Consider the following 26,453-nt stretch of genomic DNA (forward strand, 5'->3'; position numbering starts at 1 on the left):
CAAGCAGGAGATTTACATTCTGAGCTAGAAGGGGTTAAAGTAGGAGTGCTGTTGCAGAGGCAGGCATTGGTAGCTAATGCAGAGCAGGGTGAGAGACTTAGAGGGGAAAAAGAAAAATCAAAAAAGCGGAGCAATAAAAAGGATACAAAGGCAGTGAGGCCATGGGTCTGTGCCCTTGTGTCTGATCCCGACTGGGACACGGAGACATGGAATGGAGATATTTGGGGTGCCAGTGAGTCAGAATCAAATACCAGAGACGAGGCAGACGTGAAAAATGAAGGAGCCTGCACAGCTCCTATGTTTAAATGTAAGTTGATTACCAGGGCAAACAGCCAAATAACAACAGATGAATTGACAGACTATAGTCCCGAGGAGATTGAGAACTTATTGGATAAATACAACCAGAGGCCAGGGGAGAAACCCCAGAACTGGCCAGTTCACCTCATGGAGGAAGGAACAGATACTGTATTGCTAGATGAGGTGGATGAAAAAAAACAACCAACCAACCAACCCCATACTAGTATCAGAACAAGGAAACCCCATTGAACAAGCGATTGAAAAGCTAAGCCAGTTAGGGGATTTACCAGGACTGGGCTTGGACAAAGCAGCTCAGGACCAGGGGAGAGTAGGAAAGGGGGAGATGCGGGAACTGCAAGCCATCCTGTTACCGCAATGTGGATAATTGCAGAAGAAGAATTGCTGATAGTGCACCTGGGTCTGGAGCAGGCCAGGGAGTGTTTGTGTGCATGGATGCAAGGTCGGGCTGGGAAACAGCCTGAGGAGTGACTGTTTATAGAATGGAATTTATAGTGACTGAAGACAGTCACTGTGGTTGATGTGGTTTCTGTTTGGCTTCAGAGCTCAGATCTAAACGCTCTGGTATTCTAGCAGGTCGCTCGTGTGGCTCTTCAGGCCTGGAGGCAAGTGCCTGGATTGGGGTGGGGGGGGAGACTACTTTTACAGGTGCTCGCAAGGAGGGGGGGCGGTCTCAGGAACCCTATGTGTCTTTTATAGACTGGCTGGACAATGCTATACAAAGGCAGATTGATGGTCACGGGGCTGCTCATGCACTTTTATTTAGGCTAGCATATGAGGGTGCAGGTGGGGATTGCGGGCCTGCGTTAGCCCCCATCAGAGGAAAATTTACAGACATTGACGAGTTGGTTGAAGCTTGTTGGGATGTTGGAGCAGGGGCTCGTAGGGCTTCTGTATTGGCTGCTGCATTAATTATTTTGTTTTATTGGTCATATTAGGTTACATTCCAACCTGCCTGGCCCTTTAACTGTGGGTAATGACATAGCTGACTCCTTGACTGTTAACACTGTGCAGTTTACTTCTGCAGCTGCTTCACATTCCTTTTTTCCTCATCAGAATGCCTCTGTTTTAAAGAAACAGTTTAACCTGTCTTCTTCCCAAGCAAAGCAAATTGCCAGGTCTTGCTCTGACTGTCAGTCAACAGATCAATCCTCATTTGCCATGGGTGTAAATCCATGGGGCTTAAAGGTGAATGTGGTATTGTGATCCTTTGGGCCCATAGAAATGGGAAGGGCCAGTGGAACTGATAACCTGGGGGAGGGGGTATGTTTGTGTCCTCCTACCTATAGGTCTGTGGTGGCCGCCTGCAAAGTTTGTCAAGCCATACCATGAGCTGGACAGGCAAGTTGAAGAACCTGATGCCCTAGCTGCAGGAGCTGACCTTGAAGACCCCAAGCAGAATGAGACAGAAGAAGAGAAAAAGGAATGACTTGCAAAACATCACTTGGGGGCAACTGAAAAGTAACGACTTGAATATGTGTGCTTGCAACGTAGGTATTATTAGAGGCTGTGATTTTGTGTATAAACCACCTTTATTTGCTAGCCAGTTGTTAATAAGAAGCTACACCTTGTATTATATGGATTTGTCACTTGTAAAAGAGATGTTAGAGCATGCAAATTTACAGCAGCTGCTAGAAAATGCTAAGGCAGAATCTAGAAAGATTCTAATATGATGGTAGTGTTATAAAGCAGGTAATGGAACAAATTAAGAGGGTGGGAGAACCCCACTAGTGGGAAATTTTCTTTGGCTGGTCCCACACGGCCACCGGCATCTTCAACGCGCTGCTGCACCCTGTAGTAGTTATACTGCTAACGTAAACATCTGTGTGCTTTGCCATAGTAGCAACTTGTTACTGGATGAGGCAGTTGAAACTCTGCACTGACAATGAGGTGCAAGGACTGAGGTTGGCCAAATGCCTCCTACCACAATCAAGGGCAAGACTGGGTTGGCCTCTGTGTTTGCCACCAAGAAGAACCTTTTGCTCCCCTGCTGGCTGCAACCCAGCAGGTGTTGAGCGGTGGGGACACATGCCATGCCAGACCTTGATGTGAGGGATGGCCTCCTCTGTTGTAAGAGGGTCATCCAGGAGGGAAGGGCAGGCCAAGCAGCTTGTGGTTGGCACAAGAGATGATCTAGTCCAAATCCCCTGCTTAAGCAGGGTCATCTAAAGCAGGATTCATCACTAGCATAAGTAACCATTATAACTAATAATAATATAATAAATAACTATTGTATTTGAATCTTCTATTCTTAAAGGCATTAGCATTAGCTCAAGAAGCTGCTCTTGTGTGATTTAAGATTCCTTAAGCAGAGAATGGGATAAAGAAAGCAAAGGACTGTGTCTCTGGAAGTAACAGCATCTATCTCCAGGTTCCCAAGACTCCCAGTATATCTGACCAATGCATTGGTGAAACCTTGTTTTTGAAGCCTGGACATCACTGCTTTGCTTTTCCTCCATGTCATCTAGAGACTTGTTACCAATTTGTGAATAACCAAAGCCAAAGTACTTACTGCCTTGGTCGTGCAAAACAAAATAGGACAGCAATTGATTTTTTTGCTTTTAGTACATAAGCATGGGTGTGAAGACTTTGATGAGTTATGTTGCATGAATTTAAATGACCACTTCAGTTCAATACATGCATAAATGGAAAAGTTGAAGACCCTCACTAACCAGCTAGCAGAAAACACCAGGTGGAACCCCTTTCAGAGATGGATGTGGGGATGGGACTAGCTACGAAAAGCTTTTGTATTATTAGTGGTAATAGGTATTGGGTTTTTATGTATTTTATGTTGCATTCCTTGTCTTTTAGAGCTAATCTGTTCCCTTATAGACAGTATATTATATAAAACTGTAGCACGGATGGTAAAATATTTGTGTGTTCCAACCACAGACCACAGGGTGGCATGTGTCAGGGACAATAGATAATGGTCGGTGGTGAAACACACAAAGTAGAAAAGTACTGCTTGTCCGCTTCGGCTCCTCTCCAGAAGGTCCTGCTTTGGCTTCTCCCCAGAGAGTCCTGCTTTGGCTGCTCCCCGGAAAGTCCAGCTTTGGTTCCTCCCCAGAAAGTTCCGCTTTAGAACTCCCCAGAAAAGTCCCTACCCTTGGAGAGCTTTCTTTTCTATTGGAGACCACTATTGCTGACCAGTTCTTCCAACGTAGGCTGGCTCTCTGTGTCATAATGAGTGTGCATTTTTGTTAGTATAAAAGCCTGAGCCTCATGCAATGCAGGGAGGTAGAACCTCATGCCACACAGGTCAACGTTGCCTCCGCGGGGACGCCCGCTAAGGTTGAGCCTGCCACCTCGCATTGTGATGATGTTTCTCAGAGCTGGTTTCCTGATTGTCATTACATGGTCTTTGGGGTTGGTAAGATAACAAACATCAGAGGTATCCTTTACTGTATCTGTTAGTATCTCTATATTTTCCTATATTAATAAACTAGTTGTGAGTTCTCTATTTGTGTCTCATTTCTCTCACCTGGAATCCTCGAACTCTGGAACAAGCACTTACTCTTATCAAGGATTTTTCAGTCTGTCATGCTCTGCCAGGTAGGAGGGGCACAGGAAGCCAGAAGGAAGCAGAGACAGGACACCTGACCCAAACTAGCCAAAGGGGTATTCCATACCACAGTATGTCATGCCCAGTATATAAACTGGGGGGAGTTACCCGGAAGGCCGAGATCTCTGCTTGGTTGGGCTGGGTATTGGTTGGTGGGTGGTGAACAATTGTATTCTCTCCCCTTGTTATTTCCCTTATCATTGTTATTATTGGTATTAGCAGTAGTAGTTTTGTATTATACCTTATTTACTGGACCTTGAGTTACATTCTTTTGTTTCTCCTCCCCATCCCTCTGGGAGCGGGGGGAGGAAGAAGAGGGGGGAGGAAGAAGAGGAGGGAGTGAGCAAGCGGCTGTGTGGTTCTGAGTTACCAGCTGGGCTTAAGCTGCGACACATTTTTCAGTAAGTACCTACTGCAAATTCATGTTGCTATATTTAGATTTTTTGCTGCTAGCTTAACAATTAAGGAAGCAAATTAATATTAGTTGCTTGTGGATGAGAAAATAACTTGAGATTAGGGTTTGGTTGGCTTGCAGCTCCTTTCCAGCCTGTCTATAGAATTTGAGCATGTCACCTGATTTCTCATCTTCAATTGGTCAGACCTTAAAATGGGTATGTTACGACCTTGTGTCAGGAAGGTACTGACTTAAAGCAAAGGCACACTACTGGTGTTGGCTTCAAGTATTTTAAGCTTTAAAGTACTTGAGTGTAGGTTTTATTTATTTCCCGAGGCAAAGTTGTATGAAAACTTCTGATAATAAAATACATACAAACCGTAGTCACTTAATATCCCCATATTCATCTTTCTTAAATGGCTGTCATAAATCCATACCACTTGTAGTATTTCAGATAAATTTTTTTAATAGAAAGAAAAGCTGTGTTCTGAAAATCAGGATCAATTTGTTGATGTTATGCACAAGCAATTTAAAATGTAGCCTTTCTGTTAGCATTACTTTATTGACCATGGTAGAGCAATAGACTTATGTGAGGAGAGGGTACAAAATGGACAGGGCTGCATTTGATGTGCCCTGGTGGAGGTCCTCCTACAGCAGGTGGCTGAGTTGCGGGACACTGACAATAGGCTAAAAGATGTCAGGGAAGCTGAGATGAAGCTGGACTGCTTGCCCCAGGCCCAAACTGTGCAGGGGCCTCAAGCATCCACCATAGCGCATACAGGAAAGAAGGAGGGCACTAACCCAGGAATCTGGGAATTAGTAACAAAACAAAAAAAAAAAACCAGAAAAAAAAAAAAAAGGAGGAAGAGGACAATTAACAGCAAGGGGCTTCCTCCTAAATCTGATACCCCCATCCGCAGTTCTGCAGGGGGCTAACTAGGAAACACGCACCTCATCACATGAACAACCTGCTGATGCACCAGTGAAGAGGATCACTAGTGGTGCCACTAGGAAAAAGTGGCGGGTCATAGTAGCAAGGGACTCTACTTTGAAAGGCACAGAGGCACCCATCTGTGGGCTTGATCCAGTCTCAAGGGAGGTGTGTTGACTACCAGGGGCTCGGATCAGGGATGCTGCAGAGAGGCTGCCTGGTCTAGTAAGTCCCACAAACTATTACCCACTGCTAGTGGTTCATGTGGGTGCCAGTGATATAGATAGCAGTAGCCCAGAGAACATTAAGAAGGACTACAGAGCCCTGGGAGAGGTGGTTAAGGGCTCTGGAGCTCAGATAGTTTTTTCATCAATTCTCCATCAATTTTCATCAATTCAACCATCAATTCTTTCAAATCTGGTCGGCTCGCATGTACAGTCTCTATGGTGGCCAAGCAGTCGTGTGTCAGTGGTTCTGCCGACTGTTCCTACAAAAAGGATGCTGGATTCACAACATTAAGTGACCACGATTTCTATATCATGGTGCTCCACAAGGGTGGCCTGGTATTTTAGGAAACTTGAAGGAGATAACCAGTGGGCTCCTTTCTGTTCCAGGACTGCTGATACAACATGGGGCACTAGCACAATAATCCTTTGTCCCAAGGTGAATTTGCGAGCCTCTTCAATATTCACGATGACTGCTGCCACAGCCCTTAGACATCCGGGCCATCGTCTGTTCGCTTCATCCAGCTGTTTTGAAAAGTATTCCACTGCCATTCTGTAGGGTCCCAGTTTCTGAGCGAGGACCCCCAGAGCTATTCCCTGTTTTTCATAGGAGTATAGCCAAAAGGGTTTAGTCACATCCGGAAGTCCCAGAGCTGGAGCTCTCATCAGCTCTGTTTTTAAATTTCTAAAAGCCTTCTCTGCTGAATCAGTCCATTCTAAAGAGGGAGGGTTTCCCTTCAACAGTTCATATAGTGGTCTTACCAAAACACCATAATCATGGATCCAAAGTCTGCACCATCCAGTCATTCCCAGGAACGTCTGGAGCTCCTTGATGGTCGACGGCCGTGGAGTTTGGCAAATAGCTTCTTTTCTAGAGGTTCCAAGTTCTCTCTGTCCTCCTGTTATTTCATATCCTAGGTAGGAGACTCGGGTTTGAATTAGTTGGGCCTTTTGCCTGGATACCCGATAACCATTCAGTCCCAGAAAATTCAATAATCCCACCGTCCACTGGATACATTCTTCCTTTGTTTCAGTAGCAATTAATAAGTCATCCACATATTGTAACAGAGTCCCCGTCTGAGTGGGTGGTTTCCATGACTCTAATTCCCGTGCTAACTGGTTTCCAAAAATTGTTGGACTGTTTTTAAACCCTTGAGGTAATACTGTCCAAGTTAATTGAGTTTTTCTTCCCGTGTCAGGATTTTCCCATTCGAAAGCAAATAGATTCTGGCTTTCTTTGGCCAGTGGTAAGCAAAAGAAAGCATCCTTTAAATCCAGGACGGCAAACCATTTCCGATTTAATTTTAGTTTGGTCAATAAAGTATATGGATTAGCCACTACACGGTAGATGTCCTCTACTATTTTATTTAGTGCCCTTAAATCTTGAACTAGCCTATAGCTTTTCCCATCTGCTTTCTTTACTGGTAGGATGGGGGTGTTATATTCCGATTCACATTCCACTAACAGACCATATTTTAGAAATCTATCAATTATTTCCTTAATTCCCCTTCTATCTTCTGTCCTTAAAGGATACTGTTTTATTCGGACTGGGCAGGCCCCCCTTTTTATTTCAATTTTAATAGGCAAAGCATTCTTCGCCTTACCTGGGATTTCAGATGCCCAGACTCCTGGGTATACCTGATTGAAGATTTCTTCTACTTCGGGCGAATTGGACTTCCTGATTTCCTGTTGAATTAATGATACACTCAAAGCTTCAATAAATTGATCCTCCTTTACTTTTAGTTCTATTTCACCTTCTTTGAAAGTTATGGTTGCTTCTAAGTGTTCTAATAAATCTCTTCCTAATAATGATTTGGGTGAATTTGGCATAGATAGAAACTTATGTACCCCAATTTGTTTTCCTATCTTATATTTTAAAGGTTTTAGAGAGAATGCTTTTTCTTGGCGGCCAGTAGCTCCCACAACCATTGCAGACTCTTTTTCTTTTAATGTTAGATCTTGATTCAGGACCGAATAAGTTGCCCCAGTGTCTATGAGAAATTCTACTTTTTCTGTGGTCCCTAGCTTGATTTTAACCAGTGGATCTGCTAGGGTAGATTCCCCAGGTCCCCGTCAATCTAATTCTAGTTCAGTAGTCAGTTGAGTTTGTTGTTTTCTTTGTGGACATTCCCGTTTCCAGTGTCCAAACCCTTTACAGTTTGCACATTGATCCGGACTAAGAGAAGTCCTTCTATAACCCCCCCCTCTACCGTTTGTCCCCATTCCCTGGCCACGCCCTCTACCTCTCATTCCATTATATCCCTCATTTGCTTGTTCCAATGCTGTGACTGTGGCTGTTGCCAAAACCTTTCCTAATTTCTTCTCTTTTACTTGTTCTCTATTCCTGTATACTTTCCAGGCCACTTCCAATAATTTTTCTATATTTCTTATTTCAGTCGCAGATAATTTTTGGAGCTTTCGTCTGATATCCTCTGATGACTGCCCCACAAAGGAATTTGCAAGCTGTAATTTCCCTTCCTCTGAGGAAGGATCCATTTTGGTGTATTTTCGCATAGTTTCTCTGAGCTTGTCCAGAAACTGTCGGTGACTCCTTTGGCCCCTGTCTTATTTCGAATAGCACCGACCAATTTACTGCTTTAGGTATAGCATTCTCAAGCCCATATTTAATCCAATTTTGATATCTCTTTAAAGATGCATAATCTCTGGAGAGTATGGAACTCTGTCTGGGGACAGGTGAGCAGCCCACAGAGAGTTTGTGGGTCAGGGTTAAAGGGAATATAGCTATGGGAGACATTACTGTGGGGATCTGTTACAGACCACCTGATCAAGGAGAACCTGCGGGTGAAGCACTCCATAGACAGATAAGAAAAGCCTCACACTCGCAGGCCCTTGTTCTCATGGGTGACTTCAACCACCCTGACATTTGTTGGAAGGACGGTACTGCCCGGCACAAGCAATCCAGGAGGTTCCTCCATTGTGTAGAAGACAACTTCCTTCTGCAAGTAATAGAGGAGGAGACAAGGAGAGGTGCCATGCTTGACCTTGTGCTCACCAACAGGGAAGGGCTCGTTGGAAATGTGACGCTCCAGGGCAGCCTTGGTTGCAGCGATCATGAGATGCTCAAATTTTGAGATCCTCAGGACAGTGAGAAGAGTGTGCAGCAAGCTCACTGCTCTGGAATTCAAAAGAGCAGACTTTGGCTTCTTCAGGAACCTGCTTAGTAAGGTTCCATGGGATACAGCCCTAGAAGGCAGAGGGGCCCAAGACTGTTGGTTGATATTCAAGGATCACCTGCTACAAGCTCAGGAGTGTTGCATCCCAACCAGAAGGAAGTGCAGCAGGAGGGCCAGGAGACCTCCTTGGATGGACAAGGAGCTCCTGAGGAAAATTCAAACGAAAAAAGAGGCTTATAAAAAGTGGAAGCAAGGACAGGTGGCATGGGAAGAGTACAGGGATGTTGTCCGAGAAGCTAGGGACCAGGTTAGGAAAGCTAAGGGTCAGTTAGAATTAAACTTAGCTAGAGGTATTAAAGATAACAGGAAGGGATTCTACAGGTACATAGCAAATAAAAAACAGACTAGGGAGAATGTAGGCCCCCTCAGAAAGCTCTCAGGAGAACTGGCTACACAGGATTTGGAGAAGGCTGAGGTTCTGAATGACTTCTTTGCTTCGGTCTTCACTGCCAAAGGCTCTGACTGCACCACCCAAGTCTTGGAAGTCAGATGCAGGGACTGTGAGAATGAAGACCTTGCGCCCACTGTAGGAGAGGATCTGTTTCGAGACCATCTTAAAAATCTGAAGGTGCACAAGTCCATGGGTCCTGATGAGATCCATCCGTGGGTCCTGAAGGAGCTGGCAAATGAAGTTGCGAAGCCGCTGGCAATCATATTTGAAAAATGGTGGCAGTCAGGTGAAGTTCCCGATGACTGGAAAAAGGGAAATATAACCCCCATTTTCAAGAAAGGGAAAATGGATGACTTGGGGAATTACAGACCAGTCAGTCTCACCTCTGTGCCTGGCAAAATCTTGGAGCAGATTCTCCGGGAAGGCATGCTAAGGCACATGAAAATCAACAAGGTGCTTGGTGACAGCCAGCATGGCTTCACTAAGGGGAAATCCTGCCTGACCAATTTCGTGGCCTTCTAGGATGGGGCTACAGAACTGATGGACAGGGGTAGAGCAGCTGATGTCATCTACCTGGACTTGTGCAAAGCTTTGACACTGTCCCACACGACATCCTTGTCTCTAAATTGGAGCGACATCAATTTGATGGATGGACCACTCAATGGATAAAGAACTGGCTGGATGGCCGCACACAAAGAGCTGTGGTCAATGGCTCAATGTCCAGCTGGAGACCAGTAACGAGTGGTGTCCCTCAGGGACTGGTGTTGGGACCGGTCTTGTTCAACATCTTTGTCGGTGACATGGACAGTGGGATTGAGTGCACCCTCAGCAGGTTTGCTGATGACACCAAGCTGTGTGGTTCAGTTGATACCCTGGAGGGAAGGAATGCCATCCAGAGGAATCTTGACATGCTTGTGAGGTGGATCAATGCCAACCTCATGAAGTTTAACCATGCCAAGTGCAAGGTCCTACACCTGTGTCAGAGCAATCCCAGGCACAGCAACATGTTGGGCGGAGAAGCAATTCACAGTAGCCCTGTGGAGAAGGACTTGGGGGTGTTGGTTGATGAGAAAATGAACATGAGCCGGCAGTGTGCTCTTGCAGCCCAGAAAGCCAACCATATCCTGGGCTGCATCAAGAGGAGCGTGACCAGCAGGTGAAAGGAGGTGATCCTGCCCCTCTACTCTGCTCTTGTGAGACCTCATTTGGAGTATTGAGTGCAGTTCTGGTGTCCTTAAAAAGGACATGGAACTGTTGGAACACGTCCAGAGGAGGGCCACGAGGATGATCAGGGGACTGGAGCACCTCCCGTATGAAGACAGGCTGAGGAAGTTGGAGCTGTTCAGCCTGGAGAAGAGAAGGCTGCGTGGAGACCTCATAGCAGCCTTCCAGTATCTGAAGGGGGCCTATAGGGATGCTGGAGAGGGACTCTTCATTAGAGACTGTAGTGACAGGACAAGGGGTAACGGGTTAAAACTTAAACAGGGGAAGTTTAGGTTGGAGATAAGAAGGAAGTTCTTTCCTGTGAGGGTGGTGAGGCACTGGAATGGGTTGGCCAAGGAAGCGGAATGCTCCATCTCTGGCAGTGTTCAAGGCCAGGTTGGACGGAGCCTTGGGTGACATGGGTTAGTGTGAGGTGTCCTTGCCTGTGGCAGGGGGTTTGGAACTGGATGATCTTAAGTTCCTTTCCAACCCTAACTATTCTATGATTCTATGATTCTATGACTGCCCTAGTATTATTTTGTACCACTGGTTATGTTGAAAGAATAATGAAAAGTCTGCGTGAGTCACTTTAATTATTAGGAACAGACGGTAACAAAAATATGCCCCCTATAATTTTTAACGACAGTTGTAGACTTTAAATTGTTGCACATTTAAGAAAAATGCTTTCTCTGTCAGAAAAAAAGAGTTTTTTTCTGTTTTGTAGAAGGCTAAGTGCAGCCATCTCTGTGTCCTTTTATCTGTATGATAATGAATTCATTTTTGAGGACTGTGATGATTTTGTGTGTGTGTGTGTGTGTGTTATTACAGTGCAGCTGGTGAATGTTTCTAGAAGCCTGTGTGCAGGCTTATGAACTATCCCATAGTTGGTAGTTGCCTTTCATTTGAAAGAGGCAGAATATGTGCATTAAGAATTACGATGCGAAAGCCTGTATTTAATTGTCAGGTCTTGCTTCTTATTTATGGTGAAAAAATATTGCTGTTCTTATTGCAAAGGATATTCTGCAAACCTTTGTCTTAACACATATACTTGTAAATTTTATTCAGTTATGGATAACTTGTCTATGCATCCTGTTGAGCACTCGGAACAGCCTATGTTTAACCTTTTTTTGTTTATGCAAAACCTCTGAAACACAGCATTAGTTTAATCCTTTCTTCTTTTGTTTCACACCACAGTTCTCTTACCATGTGGGTTGTGAAGGGTCCTATTCTTTAGGGTTGCTATCAGTCCTGATTTATGAATAATCTGATAAAGAGCCAGCTCCACTCCCAGAAATGTGCCTTAGGTAGATTTGTATGTCAGTGAGTGGTGAGGCACTGGAACAGGTTGCCTGAAGAAGCAGCAAATGCTCCTGGAAGTGTTCAAGGCCAGATTGGACAGGACCTTGAGCAACCTGATCTAGTGGGAGGCATCCCTGCCCACGTCAGGGGACTTGGAACTAGATGATCTTAAGGTCCTTTCCAACCCAAACCATTGTATGATTCTATGTAATAGGGTGAGTTCACTAGGAAAAAGTAAATGAGGAAAACCATTAGAATCATAGAATAGTTAGGGTTGGAAAGGACCTTAAGATCATCTAGTTCCACCCCCCCTGCCATGGGCAGGGACACCTCCCACTACACCCTGTCACCCAAGGCTCTATCCAACCTGGCCTTGAACACCGCCAGGGTTCATTAAGATACTGAACCATACTGTCTGTCATTGAAAGCTTTGAGTTGTTTAGGTAATTCTGTGAAGACCAGGATTGAGTGAGTTATTTGGGTAAATTATTCTTACTGTTCTTGTGCAGGCTGCTGTACTGCTGAAGTTCGTATCTAATTCACCCAGTCTTTCAGAGAGTGTGCTCCATGCTTTGAGACCAGGAAGACCGTGGTGTTCTGAAATGAAGATGGAAGCAGTGGGAAAAGCAGAACAACTTGATTCAGAAGTTCCACCAAAGACTTCTGAAAAGCAGGAGACCGCTCCTGATGAAGACAGACCTATAGAACTCAAGACACAAACTCGGAAAGACAACATGCCCACTGCAGCAGGCTCTGGGGTGCTCTCTTCGATGCCTTGCTTACTGATGGAACTGAGGCGAGACTCCTTGGAGTCTCAGCTAGCATTTATGGAGAGCCATAAGCCAACAGGTGGTCAAGTTTACGAGAGTGACTCTTCTAATCACTGCATGCTTTCTCCTTCTTCCAGCGGGCATTTGGCCGACTCAGATACGTTGTCTTCCACAGAAGAGAATGAGCATTGTCAGGCTGAAGCTGCTGTAGAGGGAGACTCTTCTGTGGTGTCCGGGGCTGCAGTTGGGAGGAAATCCAGGCGATCCAGGTCCGAAAGTGAAACTTCAACAAGGGTTGCCAAGAAAAACCGACAGTCTACTGATAAGCAGAATGGTCGAGTTACCAAGGTAAAAGGTCATCGAAGCAAAAAGCACAAAGAAAGAATCCGGCTCTTAAGACAGAAACGGGAGGCAGCTGCTCGCAGGAAGTACAACCTGCTGCAGGACAGCAGTACCAGTGATAGTGACCTGACGTGTGACTCGAGCTCATCAGATGATGATGAAGTTTCAGGGAGCAGCAAGACAATCACTGCAGAGATACCAGGTAGAGGATGTTTTTTAAACTGAACTGTAACACATCAGATGTTGTTTCTCGGTTGTCGTGCTAAATTAGATGAGTGACACTTGAGAAAGAACAGAACTGCATCTCTGTAAATGTGAAGACTGCAGTATATTAACAAGACATGGGCAAATTTTAAAATCTGTTCTGAGATTTCAGTGCACTTTTTCACACCAACAAAGCTTAGAAATGGTAAATTGGAGGAAGGGCTATCTTTGAATTCTGGAATTTTCAGATCTTTTCCTTTGTAAGGTTCTATGAAATCCTATCAGTACTGTCAAATCCCATTAGACGGTGATAATCTAGTAAATACATTCTTAAGATAAGCGGCAAGCTTTGCTTTAATACATTAAGACAACAGCTCAGCAGCTGTGTTAGAAATAACATGGCATACCTCTTGTGTCACAGTAAGGCCCTGTTGATTATTGCACTTGCCATGTGCTTTCAGCTATACATTTCAGTGCATGACAAAGCTACTTAGCCTTGTAAGTTCTTGCAGATTGCAGCTGGTCACCTATTTTAGGACATAAATATGAATTTGTTTACACAGGTGCCCAAGCTATATCCACCCCTAAATTTTCAGCATCTTAGACAAAGCTGTTACCATTTTCCTATATCATAAGGATCTATTGTTTCTATACTTTTAATTTTCTGACACATCCATGTTAAGATTGGAGGCAGCAAATTATAGAGGCCTTCTCATGATTTTATTAGCAAAAGAAAGATGAATTCAAGGTTTTTTTCTGCTGAGTCTTTGTTATTTCATTAGCTCAAGTGTCATGGGCAGAATTTTGTGTGAATTATTCTTTCAGCATATTATTACATGGCAATCAAAAATAAAGTCACATAAAACCAAACTTTTTGGTTTGCCAATTTTTACTGGGTTACGTGGCTTTCTGCCTTTTGTGCTAGAAGGTTGTGGGTTTTTTTTTGAGATATCAGCTTACACAGGGCAAGAACATTTAAAGGAAAACTGCAATAATTAGTCTTAAGTTGCTGAACTTTTTGCTGGATGAATTATTTAAAATATTTGCAGTAGATTTTACAAATAACTTTTAACTGACTTCATTATGGTGAATAATTCTGGGACCATGAGAAGTGGCATTTTCCCCACATTGCTAGAAAAGAAGTTAATGTGTATTATTAGTAAGTCTGGGAAAAACGTAGTCCTGCTGTAATTTTTGTGTAGTAAACTTTTAATAGAGATCTACATTTATTATTATTTTTTTTTTTACCAATTTAGTAGTTAGTCAAAGTTCTAGCTTTTGTAGTTTTGTGCCTTTCCATTTACTATATTTACACTTTGCTGGGCAATTAAAGCCTGATTTAAAGCCTGTCAAAGAAGACTTACTGAGTTCTGGGACAGGTTCCTCAGACCTCAAAAAACCCAAACCACCCAATAAATCCCCCAGGTTATATTCTTTAAGTCATGGAATACCTTGTGACCCAGAAAGGCACCACATGGTATTTTCAGATCTTAGATTTCTGACTTCCATTCTAGGGATCTGAAGCCACTCTGGGGTGCATTTTCTGTATCACTAGGCTTTTCTGTGTTTGAGCTCTTGGTCTTAACAGTGAGATGCTTGCAGTGAAAAGGTCCCATTGCAGCGTAGAAAAGAACTTATTTAGTGATGATTACACCAAGGCCCAATTTTACCTGTGATGTGGGAGTGAAAAAAACATCCTGAGGAAAAATTACTTTTATTCCTATTACATAGCGCATATCATCTGCTTGATACTAAACTGCATTTAAAACATTAAAACTTTTGAGCTGTCCTTTTGGAATTAGGGGTAATATGTACCTGCCACATTGTCTTTTTCCTTTAAGTAAAAATGACTGTGGTTTGTGGGAAACAGTCTACAAGTAAAAAATAATCTTCATAGAGATAAGGACAAGGCTGGCCAAAAATGCATCCTGTGCTACTAGTGGGTTAATGAAATGTTGTGGTCTTAACAGATGTAGTGGAGCTGCGAATCTGAGTAAGACTCCCAGCTATCTGTCACAGTGGTAGATTCACATGCCATCTGCGATCCCTCTTCTTGGAACTCGCAAAGTGCTTAACTTTTTTTTTTTTTTTATTACTAGAAAGCCATTTTAGAGCATAGAGCACTTAGCATTACACTATGAATATCCTCAAAATTTAGGGAATGAACACTTTGTTAGAAAATAATACAGGGTACCAGAAAGCAAGAAGACTGTTGTGGTTTAAGCCCAGCTGATAACTCAGAACCACACAGCCGCTCACTCACTCCCCCCCTTCTTCCCTGCCCCCACTCCCAGAGGGATGGGGGGGAGAACTGAAACTATGTAAACCCCACAGGTTGAGATAAGAACAGCCCAATAAGTAAGGTACCATACAAAACTATTGCTACTACCACTAATAATAATATTTAAAAGGGAAATAACAAGGGGAGAGAATATAAAACTAAAAGAGGAAAAGGAAAAGAAAACCAATAAACATGTATGATGCACAATACAATCACTCACCACCTGCTGACAGATACCTAGCCTGACCCGAGCAGCGAACTGGGCCTTGCAGGTGACTCACCCCAGTTTATATACTGGGCATGACATGTTGTGATGTGGAATACCCCTTTGGCTAGTCTGGGTCAGGTGTCCTGTCTTCGCTTCCTCCTGGCTTCTTGTGCCTCTCCTCACTGGCAGAGCATGAGACTGAAAAGTCCTTGATCGGGGTACACACTACTGTGCAACAACTAAAACATCGATGTGTTATCAGTGTTGTTCTCAGGCTAAAGTCAAAAACACAGCACTGCACCAGCTACTACGAAGGAGAAAAATGACTGCTGCAGCTGAACCCAGGACATGATCCCTTTGCAAATTTCTTCACCCTTTAACTTGACATAGCTTCCAAAACTATTGAGCTGTGAGTTTACAGATAAAGAGACAAATTAGGTAAATGCTAGCATTTTTAGGCTTGATTTTCTTTTTAACCCTGAAGGCCACCAATAAAGATTGTTTTAAGAACTGTAAGGGAAACATTTGAAGCACTGATTTGCTGCTACTGTAAATTGTAAATATGCTATGAATGATGCCTTTTAAAAATAGTATTGCAAGGTAACATATATTTCAATACACAGTTTCTTCAGTTTACAAAATTTGGTCAACTTTGAACATGCTAGTTCATTCTTAACTTTGAAAGCTTAGATAGCTATCATCATCAATAGTTTTTATTTAAATTGCAATTAAAGCTTACTCATTATTATATAATCATGGAATAATTAGGGTTGGAATGGACCTTAATATCATCTAGTTCTAACCCCCCTGCCATGGGCAGGGACACCTCGTACTAAGCCATGTCACCAAAGGCTCCATCCAACCTGGCCTTGAACACTGCTAGGGATGGAGCATTCACCTCTTCCTTGGGCAGCCTGTTCCAGTGCCTCATCACCTCACAGTTATTACTTAAAGGTGTCTGACTGTAAGCCTGTGGAAATCAGAAAGACTGACATTTAAGTTACTTGATCTTAGGATAAGATCCCTGAATAAAGACAAATAAGCAGAATCATTGGATGTTCAGCACTAGGAGTATATGAACAGAAGATTTTTTTTTTTTTCCAGGGAGGAAAATAGATTGAATATACAAAAGGAATCGCATTGTAGGAAAAAAGGTACAATTTTACTTAATTAATTTTAGTTAAAATGCCACTGGATATAAATTAGTTGCTGTAAAGTAATTTATTTTTGAGCAGAGGACCTGAATGCTGAATTTTTAGCCTGTCTCATAAGTAAACAGATGAGAGAGAAGACTTAAAAAGTAAGGGGTTTTAATACAATGGTTTTAGCCCCTGACAGGCAGCATTGCTACTTCTCAGAAATAAGAGTATAATCCTGTGCTTTGTTTAGCTGTTACTGAGGTATATGTATACCTCATTTAAATAGCTCCTACGAAGAATGTATTGTTTAATTCTGTAATTTCATGTACATAGTGAGATCCCAATAAAGATTTAGTGCCTTATGGTTTTTATTAGTAAATGTTTGCTTAGGATGTGCAATGATTTTTCTCATTCTCAAGATAGTTTCTATTATTCTTAAGCTAGAGGTTCCCACAGGTTTCACATTTATATATTAAATTGTCAGGTTCTGCAGTTGCTTTGCGTAGTTTAATGTGGTGCTTGTCTTGTTTCAGAATTGCTATAGGTAAAATTTGTGTGTTTGGACAGCATGCATATATTGTTTATTGCTCCTCAAATAGGTATAAAGCCTCTTTTTCTTGTGTTTTTATTGCTTCCTAGAGGATTCCTGAGTGAACTCTAAACTTAAAAACATAGACACCGCTGCCTTTTCTTATTGATATGCAGAGTAATATAATGAGGATTTCCTTCTCTTCTTGCTGCTGAAGTTCTTCCTGATAATCCCAGAGCTGGTCATTTTAACTGTCTTTTTTTGATGGATAGAAGGAAGGAGAACAATTTCCTTCCAACTATATCCTGTTTTCTGCCTTGCCTAGAATTAGTGCTAGAAATGCTGCACAGCCGGTGGCTCATGCAAATGAAGAAAGCAAGCAACAACTGGAGCCCAGGGAGCCTAAAATTCAACTAATTGACCAAAAAAGCCCCCCTGCCACAGTCAGGGTCTTTCATACAGACGTCTGATAGCCAAGTACTTCCACAGCAGACATTTAATTCTTATGTGGGCTATCAAAATGACGATGCTATGCTAGAGTTTCCAGTGACTTTTAATAATAATTTTTCACCTATCTTTCCAGAGCATGGGAATATTGCAGAGCCTGATCTGAATCAATCATAAACTTAAAAAAAATTATCTTTGCAATCCTGATATTACTTCAGGTTATGATAAAAACAAGGTTTGCTTTTATCTGTATTTGTTTTGTTTTTCTCTTTTGGGTTTTATTACCATGGTATTGTTTTCTTTACTTTATAGAGACTATATATGTAGTTAACCCTCTCCCCCAGTATACCCACATACATGTGCCAACACACACATACCTTTAAGGGGGGGGAACAACCACACTAAGCTTTCATCACCAAACTTGGGAAAACATAACTTAAAATCCTTGATTAGCTACCCCAAAATCAGTAGAGCTGTTTGCTACAATAGGAGCATTCAGAGTATTCATCCAAATGCTCTTTTTGTGTGTTAAAGCATTTATATAAGGAAATAAGCTTTATATTTAAAGATGTAAAGTACCCTAGAGAACCAGACTAGATACAGACCTTTACTAGATACAGACATTTACTTATTTGTTTACTCCCAAGTTTTGCTGCTTGAACATGTCACGCATTAGTTTTTTCTTCTTCCTTTTTAGGCAGAAGTAATAAATAAACTCACCCTTAACTATATATAACAAATGTGCACAACTGATTTTTGTCTCCCACTTAGTAGTTCATTTTCTGTCCAGAGTTTTTATTAATGTCATTGCTGTGTCACACGTGGCATATTTATGGAACTAGCTGTCTTATATTGTGTGTGCAAATATGGACACATATATGTGTTCAGTATGGGTGGAAGTCATCTCTAATTTTAGGTGTCTAGTTTGCTGTTCTGTGAATATCCTTCTGAGTCAATGGGAAGCACCTAGAGAGGATACCTCTGGCAGTGGTTTTTTTTTTTCCGTTATTTGTCTAAACCTCCCTTACAAACAGTTTAGGATAGATAACTTTTGGCTGAAGTGAGATGAATCACACCCAACTACATGTGCTTGCATGAGCTGTGCACACAAGGCATAAAAATAGTCATGTCAGTCCTAAAATAAGCAGCTGTTGGTGGATGGATTGAGCCTTGGCACAGGAATTTAAAGGCTTGAGAGTCGGATTAGTAAAAACTGTGGTGGTCTGAAGGGATGGGTTGCTGTCATGGTTTAAGCCCAGCCAGTAACTCAGAACCACGCAGGTGTCTTGTCTCTTGTTTCCTCCTGGCTTCCCATGCCACTCCTCCCTGGAAGAGCATGAGAGACTGGGAAGTCCTTGATTGGAGTAAACATTACTTAGCAATAACTAAAAACAAAGGTGTTATCAGCATTGTTCTCAGGCTAAAGTCAAAAACACAGCACTGCAACAGCTACTAAGAAGGAGAAAAATGACTGCTACAGATGAACCCAAGACAGTTGCTGGTCTGGATCAGACAGCATGAGCTTGTTCTGAACTATGTTTGAATGCCACTGAAATCATTATTTACTTGTGATGGGGAATGTCAGAGTACTAATTTCATTTAAATAATATTATTATTGTGTGGATTTTATTTTATTTTTTTATGTTGATTGGTGTTCTGAATAGGCTGACTTGAATCTGTGATGTTTAAAGTAGGATTAATTTAAACTATATATCAAAAATCTCTTTAATTCTTACTGTTATCACTACAAACAGGGATTTTTTTTGGTCACTTCATTAAGGCCTTTCTTCATCATCAGTTACAACTTGCTAAAAGTTTCTAATGCAAATTAAATAAAAATTCTAATAAAGTCAACTAAAATTCTGCATAGACATAATTTGAGAGAACACCGTAGGTCTCTCTTAGCTCTGTTATTTTACCATTTAAACCACAGTCACATTTTTCCCGATTATTTTAGTGTAATTCCTTTTCTTCCTGTTGGAAGTAACCACTGTATGTTCTATACATCTGGGTGTTGTTTGTTTGGTTTTTTTTGGGGGGGGGGAGGGGGTGTGGTTTGGGGTTTTTTTGGGCTTTGTTTCTTTCTTTTGTGTTATTTTCCCCTCCCCCTTCCCTGAAGTTAGTGGGAGTTTTTCCATCAATTTATATGAGAAATTGGGTCAAACCTGTAACAGGAACTCAAGAAATGTTTTTTGTTATCAGTATAATACTAACACTGGTGTGTTAACATTATTCTTGGCCCAGACATACTTTTTTTTTTTAAGTATGTGATGCCTTCATTGGGAAAAAAAAAAACAAACCCTGAAACAAACCAACAACAAAAAAAAGCCCCAAACCAAAACAAAAAACCCTATGAGGTTAGAGAGCTGTTTTAATTTCAGAGTAACTGTTTGAAAGACTATGCAGGAGATAACTTTTTAAGTACTGGAATAAATTCTTTACAGATTTTGATACAAAGATTTTGATATGAACTTGTAAGAAAACTTCCTCATCTGAAATTGAGCATTTCAGGTAAAAGTTAAATGAGTTATTTTATGTTCAATTGCAATTTAATAAACTTGTCCTCATATGTTTAAAATTTAAGATCCTTTAGGGAAGATTATGTGCTGATATTGAAAAAAAATTGGATCCTTCTGGTGTTTATAGATTTATATATATATACATATACACCCCCCCCCCCCCCCAACCCTCCTTTATGCCAATAATAAGAACAGCATATTTTAAAGCATGACAATTTTACAAGTCTTCCCATGCATGCAGAAGCAGCTTTTTGCAGTGACTGGTTTCTTTTAATGTGCAAGAGTCACTTACCTCAGCATGTCCGTAAGCATGCCCTTAACCTTTTTTATAAAACAGTATGTATGGAGCAATTGGGTATTTCAAAACAAATTGTGAGAAGATGGGTTGAACTTACTTATCTCTCAGACTGAAACATCTTTATGTGCAGATCTTATAAATGGATAATAATTTTGTTAGGGATGTATTCAGTGAAATTTCTGCCAGCTTTCAATACCTTGTTTAGGTAATCTAAAAAAATAAAATAAAAAAATCAGTGTATTAATAGATAAAAATTTGGATTTGATTACTACAGGAAAAATGAAAAACTGTCAAATATTTTAATCCATTACTGTTAACTGTTGTTTTCAATTATAAGCAGCTGTGAATGTGAAAGAACAAGCAGAGAATTATAACAGCTGAGCATACAGACTTTAAAGCTGTACTCTTTCTAGGGTAAAATTATTCCAAGACACCCAGAAGACTGAGGGAATAGTTCATATTATGTATAATTTTAATTTAATTTCCCCACAAAAGCTACTTAGTGTTAAGAACACCTGTTCAAGACCAATGGTTGGAAATAGTTTTGTGAATGGTAAATATTACTTTGTTGGGTTGCTCTTTTCACTTGCCTCAAAACTCAAGCCAGATCTTCAGCTGTCATAAATCACCTCCTTTGAAATGAAAATTGTGTGTTGATTTACACAACAAAGGTGGAACTCCAGCTTTCTATTATTCAGGTGTAGTATGACCTACTGGATGAAGGGTTTGGCAGGCTGCACAATTAAACAGGAGCATCTCTCTTCTTGCTTTGTAATGTGAATTTGAAACATGCAGAGCACTGAAGAAACAAGCCTTCATATACCAATCCTAGTGCTGAATGTATTTTAAACCTGTGTGGCCACAGCCTTTGGCATCTCTGAGAAAACAGATTCCCAATATGTAATTTCAGATTATTTTTTTTTTCCTGGAAATATTTTTGTTATATTATATGGCTGCAGTTAAGTTTGTCATGATTTCTGTTATAAGCTCTTATTTTCAAAGGGCTTTGACGAGAAAGTTTCAGGGAGTTAAAATTTCTTCAGCTGAAATTTTGAGATAAATTATAATATTATCCATTCTGTATTTCATTAAAGTAGTCTAGCCTTATTTAAGACTATTTTTTGGTTATCAGAAGGAAACACTTCAAATTTCCAAATGAGAGTTACATTTTGAATGTATGCTCACATCTCAACAAGTTACATCAATACCAGCAAATTTAACAAGTAGAAAAGAATTCAGTAGGAGTTTTGCCACAGATGTGGAGAATCACAGATGATAATTTAGAGTTTCTCTAATTGTCCTAGGTTTTATACTTAAGAGTGGAGTAAAGAAACTAGAAGGTTTCTTTAAAGGATTTTACTTATTGCTTGTGGTGCGCGGATTGACTCCACAACTCGTTAAAGTTGTAAAGTAGGTATGCTTTTTATTCAGCGCTGAGATGCACGGGGATAATTCCTCAAAGTCATGCGTGCCTCAGTGTTGTTTCCCTCTACATTTATTCTCTAAAGTTATATATATTTATAAGGTTGCACAACATGCCTATACATATTCATGTCCTATCCCCGCTTCGTATTATAATGAGCCAGAAGGTCCTCTGCACCTGCGCACTGCCCCCTTTGGTCATGGGCAGGGGTCTCAAGATGAAGTAAATGACTCTTCCTCCTGTGGGTAGGGGTCTTCAATATGAAGTAAATGAGTCTTCCTCTTCTTGCACTTTTTACCTTTTAGTCTTCACCTATGGCCTTAGGGTTTGGTCGGTATCCCAGCCATAAACCATCTGCTTCTCCCCCTTATCAGTAGATTCAGGCGTCTGCTTTTCCTTATCAATAGCTGCTTATCAATAGGACCAAGTGTCTGCTTTTCCTTATCAATAGGACCAGGTGCCTTTGTTCTGCTTAGCAGGCATTTACAACAGACAATACTTTTGTTTAAGCAAGCAAATTCCTCTAACCCCCTTGTACAACCCCTCTGTACAACCCCCTTGTACAACCCCCCTGTACTTTGGTCAACTCTCTGCATCACTTGAAGAAGTAAATGTCAAGTCAGATCATCTGGTGCAGGCTGGAAGATGGTGTCAGTTTAAACCCAACTGGCCTATCCAAGTTCATATATATATTGCCATTTTTAATATTGAATTATGTTTTCCATGCAGCAGCGGTTTCTGCATGGGGTGATTGAACACCCATATAACTGTGGAGTCAGTATTTAGTAGCAGGTAAAGCACAGCTACTTTGTTAGCTTTTTTTTTTTTTTTGCAAATGCAAAAGAAATGTCTTCAAATATCAATAAATACAAATTGGCAATTCACTAAATGAAAAATTAAAGGATATGCTCCTAGAATTGGACAATATGTAGGAGTCCTTGGCAGTTCCAGAGGCTTTAGTGTGCAGTGTTTTTGCAGGCTTAGGCTGCAAGTTCTTCCTCGGGGATTTGTGCTGCTTCCCTCCCTCAAATGGGGTCTGCAAGAAATCCCACCCTTCACACATTGTTTTATCTGAGTGTTTGGGGGTTTTGCTTCTCATGCTTCTGATAAAACATTTGAATTTTCAGGTTTTATTGGGGGTTGGGGAGGGGGAAGGGGAAGGTAACGGTAACGGTAGCACACAACACATTCAAATAAAGGCAGTTAAACTTTATTTGGTGTTTCTATTGAAAAAAAGAAAGAAAAAGATGGTGGGAGGGAAGGAAAAAATTCTTAAAACTTTAAGATATACTCTTCTTCAGTGTTATTTTTAACAGTATTAGGACAAAATAATTTGGTCAGAAATATGCATCTCCTTTTAAGTCCACAGAGTCTTTTAGTGGTTTTGCTGGATTGTTATGTTATTTTATCTGAGCTGCTAGAGTTAAGACTAGAGGTCCAATCTTCACTTCAATGAAACGGGATTAGGTTTGGCAGTTATTTTACAAATTGAAATATATTTATTATCACTGACTTGTTTATATATTTTGTCTCTTCCTGTATCCACATACTGTAAATATTTTTTATTAAAAAAGAAAATATTTCAAGAAATATTAAGAAATTCAATCCTAGCTCCATTAAACCAGTAGAAAATTTCTACTAATTTCAGTGGGGCTAGCATTTCAACTCTCATTAGAAATTGAATTTATTCTGCAGGTTTTGGTCAGAGAATCCTTCAGCTGAGTTTAAGGGGAGTCTGCCTCATTAGTGTGTGTAAATCAGGCCAGTTAAGTAGATGTTTTTAAAATAATTGAGGACTGCACTGTGACTACTGCAGTCACATTTGGAAGTATTAGAACAAATGCACTGTGTAATTTGTACTGTAGAAGCTAAAATATTCAGGCTGATTGATAGAGATGGACAGTACCTTGCAAAACATAAAGCTAGAAATCAGTCTCACAAATTTTATTAGTCTCATAGTGTTAGATCAGCAAAATGAAGACACATGGAAAATAGGCTTATTAAGTTAGAAGTGAATTGAAGTGCTTTGTGAAATCTCACAGACTGACCAAGCAAGGGGTTAGTGTGGACCATCACAAATTTTGCATCAAAACTGTATTACTCATTCCATGAGAAGAGATGAAGTTTGTACATGCAAAAATGCGATGCTTTCTGGAGGGGTGCACGTTTGCCTGCCTTTTCCTAATGTAAGCTGTATTTACATAGGAAATTGTTTGGGTTTTTTTTTGACTGTCATATCTATGTCAGAGTAGGGTGTGATGGTTTCCAGAACCCTCCTGATACACTTTTGGAAGTAAAACTGTGGAAGAGATCTGGCTAATCTGCTTCCATAATTAATAAATCATTAGGTGGCATCAGGAAAAATAAATCCTATCATGAGATATAAAGTGTATGCCACTTCCTGATATTTTCAATACACAGCCATGTTCCATATACCTTTGCTTAATGCACAATAAAAAATACTTTATTATGTCTTTATATATAATTTGTTAAAACAAATCCAAGATATTTTCCATCTAGTCATCAAAAAGCCTGAAAGAATGAATGTTGATCAGCAAGACTTGAATTTTTGAGATCTTTTTTGATACAGTAGATTAAAAATGATCCCGTCTGAGAACAGGTACTCATTTGATCATGTTGTTTTGATTTTATTATTATGATAAAAAAACAAACACAAAAGCTTTACTGTGTAAAATGTAGGAAAATGTGAGGAAAGTAGATTCATCGATAAAGTTCACTTTATGATTTTAGAGAGCATGTTGTTGCATTGCTATTGTTTTTATTGTATTTACAATGTATTTTTTGTCTAACCCTGTACATTTTGAAATGTAACTACTGTAACCTGAAATAAATAAATATAAATAGTAATGAAGTGTTTCATGTTGCTAAACAACATAAAAAGCACAGATCTCCTTCACCCCACCCACCTTTGAGAATTGTTTTATGGTTCAGCTAGTTTATTCTGTTTGAATTGCACATACTTTATGAAACTGCAGCAGCTCTAGATCATGTTTTAACACCAGGTTTGTGGTGCTTATCTAAAAGAAAAAGACTGACACTTCAGACTCTAGTCTTATATATGATGAAGCCTTTCTATTTGGCTTTGGTTACTCACTTGTCTACTGTAAAACTACTTTGGCAAGTCTCTTAAGATGAATCATATTTTGTGTGCCAAAACCTAGAAATTATTTCAATTACTCCAGCGATCATCTGATTTTAAAATTTATATAGGTATTAAAGTGCATTCTATATTTGCCTAATTGTGAAGTAAATGGAGTTATCATCTCTTAAATTTAAATGTCAGGTGTAATTGAGGGCATTCTTAGATCTTTTATTATTTAAAAATGTCTCAGTATTCTCTTTTGTTGCATAAAAAATAATTGCTATTTAGTTTAGAGTACTGAGATTGAGACAGAGCAGTGCCTACATTCACAGTAAAGATGTAGAAGTGAGGCTATAAGCAGTCATGTCTCCTTGGGCTTGCGATTACCCAGGTGCCTCATTGTGTTATCTTTTTAGCTTTTGTACGTTTCACAAAAGCATTCCTAAATGCTTTCTAAACTCAATAATTTACCAGTTAAGAATAGCTTAGTAATTTGAGAGGAATATTGTTTTCAGCAAAGCTGAATTTCTCTGCTTGTTAGTGCTGAGCCAGCTGCAAATCTCTGCTTGCCTCAGTTTCCCCCATAGACAAATCATAGAATAGTTAGAAATGGAGGTTAATAACTACCTTGTAGTTCTTTGAGATTCACTAATGGAAAACTTTTTGTAAGAATAAAGTGCTTTAATTATTATTGTTATTATTATTATACCTGTTTTGTATATTTTAAAGCTTAGCTTATTCACACCTAAATAAGGCTCCACATCTCCTCATTGCAAAGACACTGATGACCATCAAAGTTAGGCTTTTAATTTGGAAATTATTTCAATCAGGATAATCCTCTGGAGATTTTTCCACTGCTTGTAGAGAAAATATAGTGAAGTTTAAATCCCATCCTAGAATTCATCTTGCTATACTTCAGCAGTGTAAAAGTCAGATGCCTTGTCAAAAGTGGTTGTCTGAATTCTTTCTGTTTACTGGGGAAGGGGGAGAGATGATGATGTTCCAGGCTGGGATTACTTAACTCTGAAGTGTCTCTTTGGCTACAGTGGGAGGGAGTTTAAGTGATGAGCTTTGCACTACATGCCTAAATTTAAGAAAGCTAAAGAGAAATAATGACTTAACAGACTAAAATCCCCATTCAGGCTCTGCTAGCTAATATCTTTTTTTTTCCTATGATAAAGTACTGCTGTGCATTGATACACAGCTGTTGCAGTGCAAAGGTATGGTGCTGGATCACTGCTTTTAACCTATAGATGCAATTTTACAGTTGATTCCCCTTTTTGCTTGTGCTGCCATTATAATGAATAAGGGTTAATAGGAGTGTGCATCTTACAACAGTTTAGACTGCTGAATATTGAGATGTGTGGCTCTATGAAAAGCATGAGAGTGGCTACCAGATAAGAAATAATTTAATTTTCTATGTATGTTGCAAGCTTAAAAAAAAGTTGGTATGTGTACACCTGGGGTTTTGTGCATGTGGCTTCTGATACAGTTGTCCTGAGAGGAATTAGTTTTGATGATCTGTGTAAATTAAGGGAGAATTGGAATTGGACACTTGGAAACACTGTCCCCATGATGACTTATGCCTCGTAATTATTAAAAAGGCAAGCAAAGAAAGCAGTCTTTCCCTCCCCCTGTTAAAGCTGTATTTTGCTGCTGATACTTATTAACTTTCAG

General features: G+C 40.4%; 1 protein-coding gene across 2 annotated transcripts; it reads left to right on the forward strand.

Annotated features, from left to right (window-relative positions):
- Nucleotides 1-11,809: 11,809 nt before the first annotated feature.
- On the forward strand, nucleotides 11,810-13,715 carry LOC130599346 (protein C18orf25 homolog). 2 transcript variants are annotated; one of them, XM_057409732.1, is made up of 2 exons: nucleotides 11,810-12,362; nucleotides 12,459-13,715. In XM_057409732.1, exons 1-2 carry the CDS (start codon nucleotides 12,116-12,118, stop codon nucleotides 12,848-12,850), a joined length of 639 nt encoding a protein of 212 aa, XP_057265715.1. In that variant the 5' UTR covers nucleotides 11,810-12,115; the 3' UTR covers nucleotides 12,851-13,715. The 2 variants fall into 2 exon arrangements, with proteins under 2 accessions (XP_057265715.1, XP_057265714.1); XM_057409731.1 differs by having other exon boundaries at nucleotides 11,814-13,715.
- The last annotated feature ends 12,738 nt before the right edge of the window (nucleotides 13,716-26,453 follow it).

The sequence above is a fragment of the Pezoporus wallicus genome, unplaced genomic scaffold (assembly GCF_028554395.1).
Source record: "Pezoporus wallicus isolate ANWC-B61680 ecotype Strahan unplaced genomic scaffold, APGP_CSIRO_Pwel_v1 contig_14488, whole genome shotgun sequence".
Classification (NCBI taxonomy): domain Eukaryota; kingdom Metazoa; phylum Chordata; class Aves; order Psittaciformes; family Psittacidae; genus Pezoporus; species Pezoporus wallicus.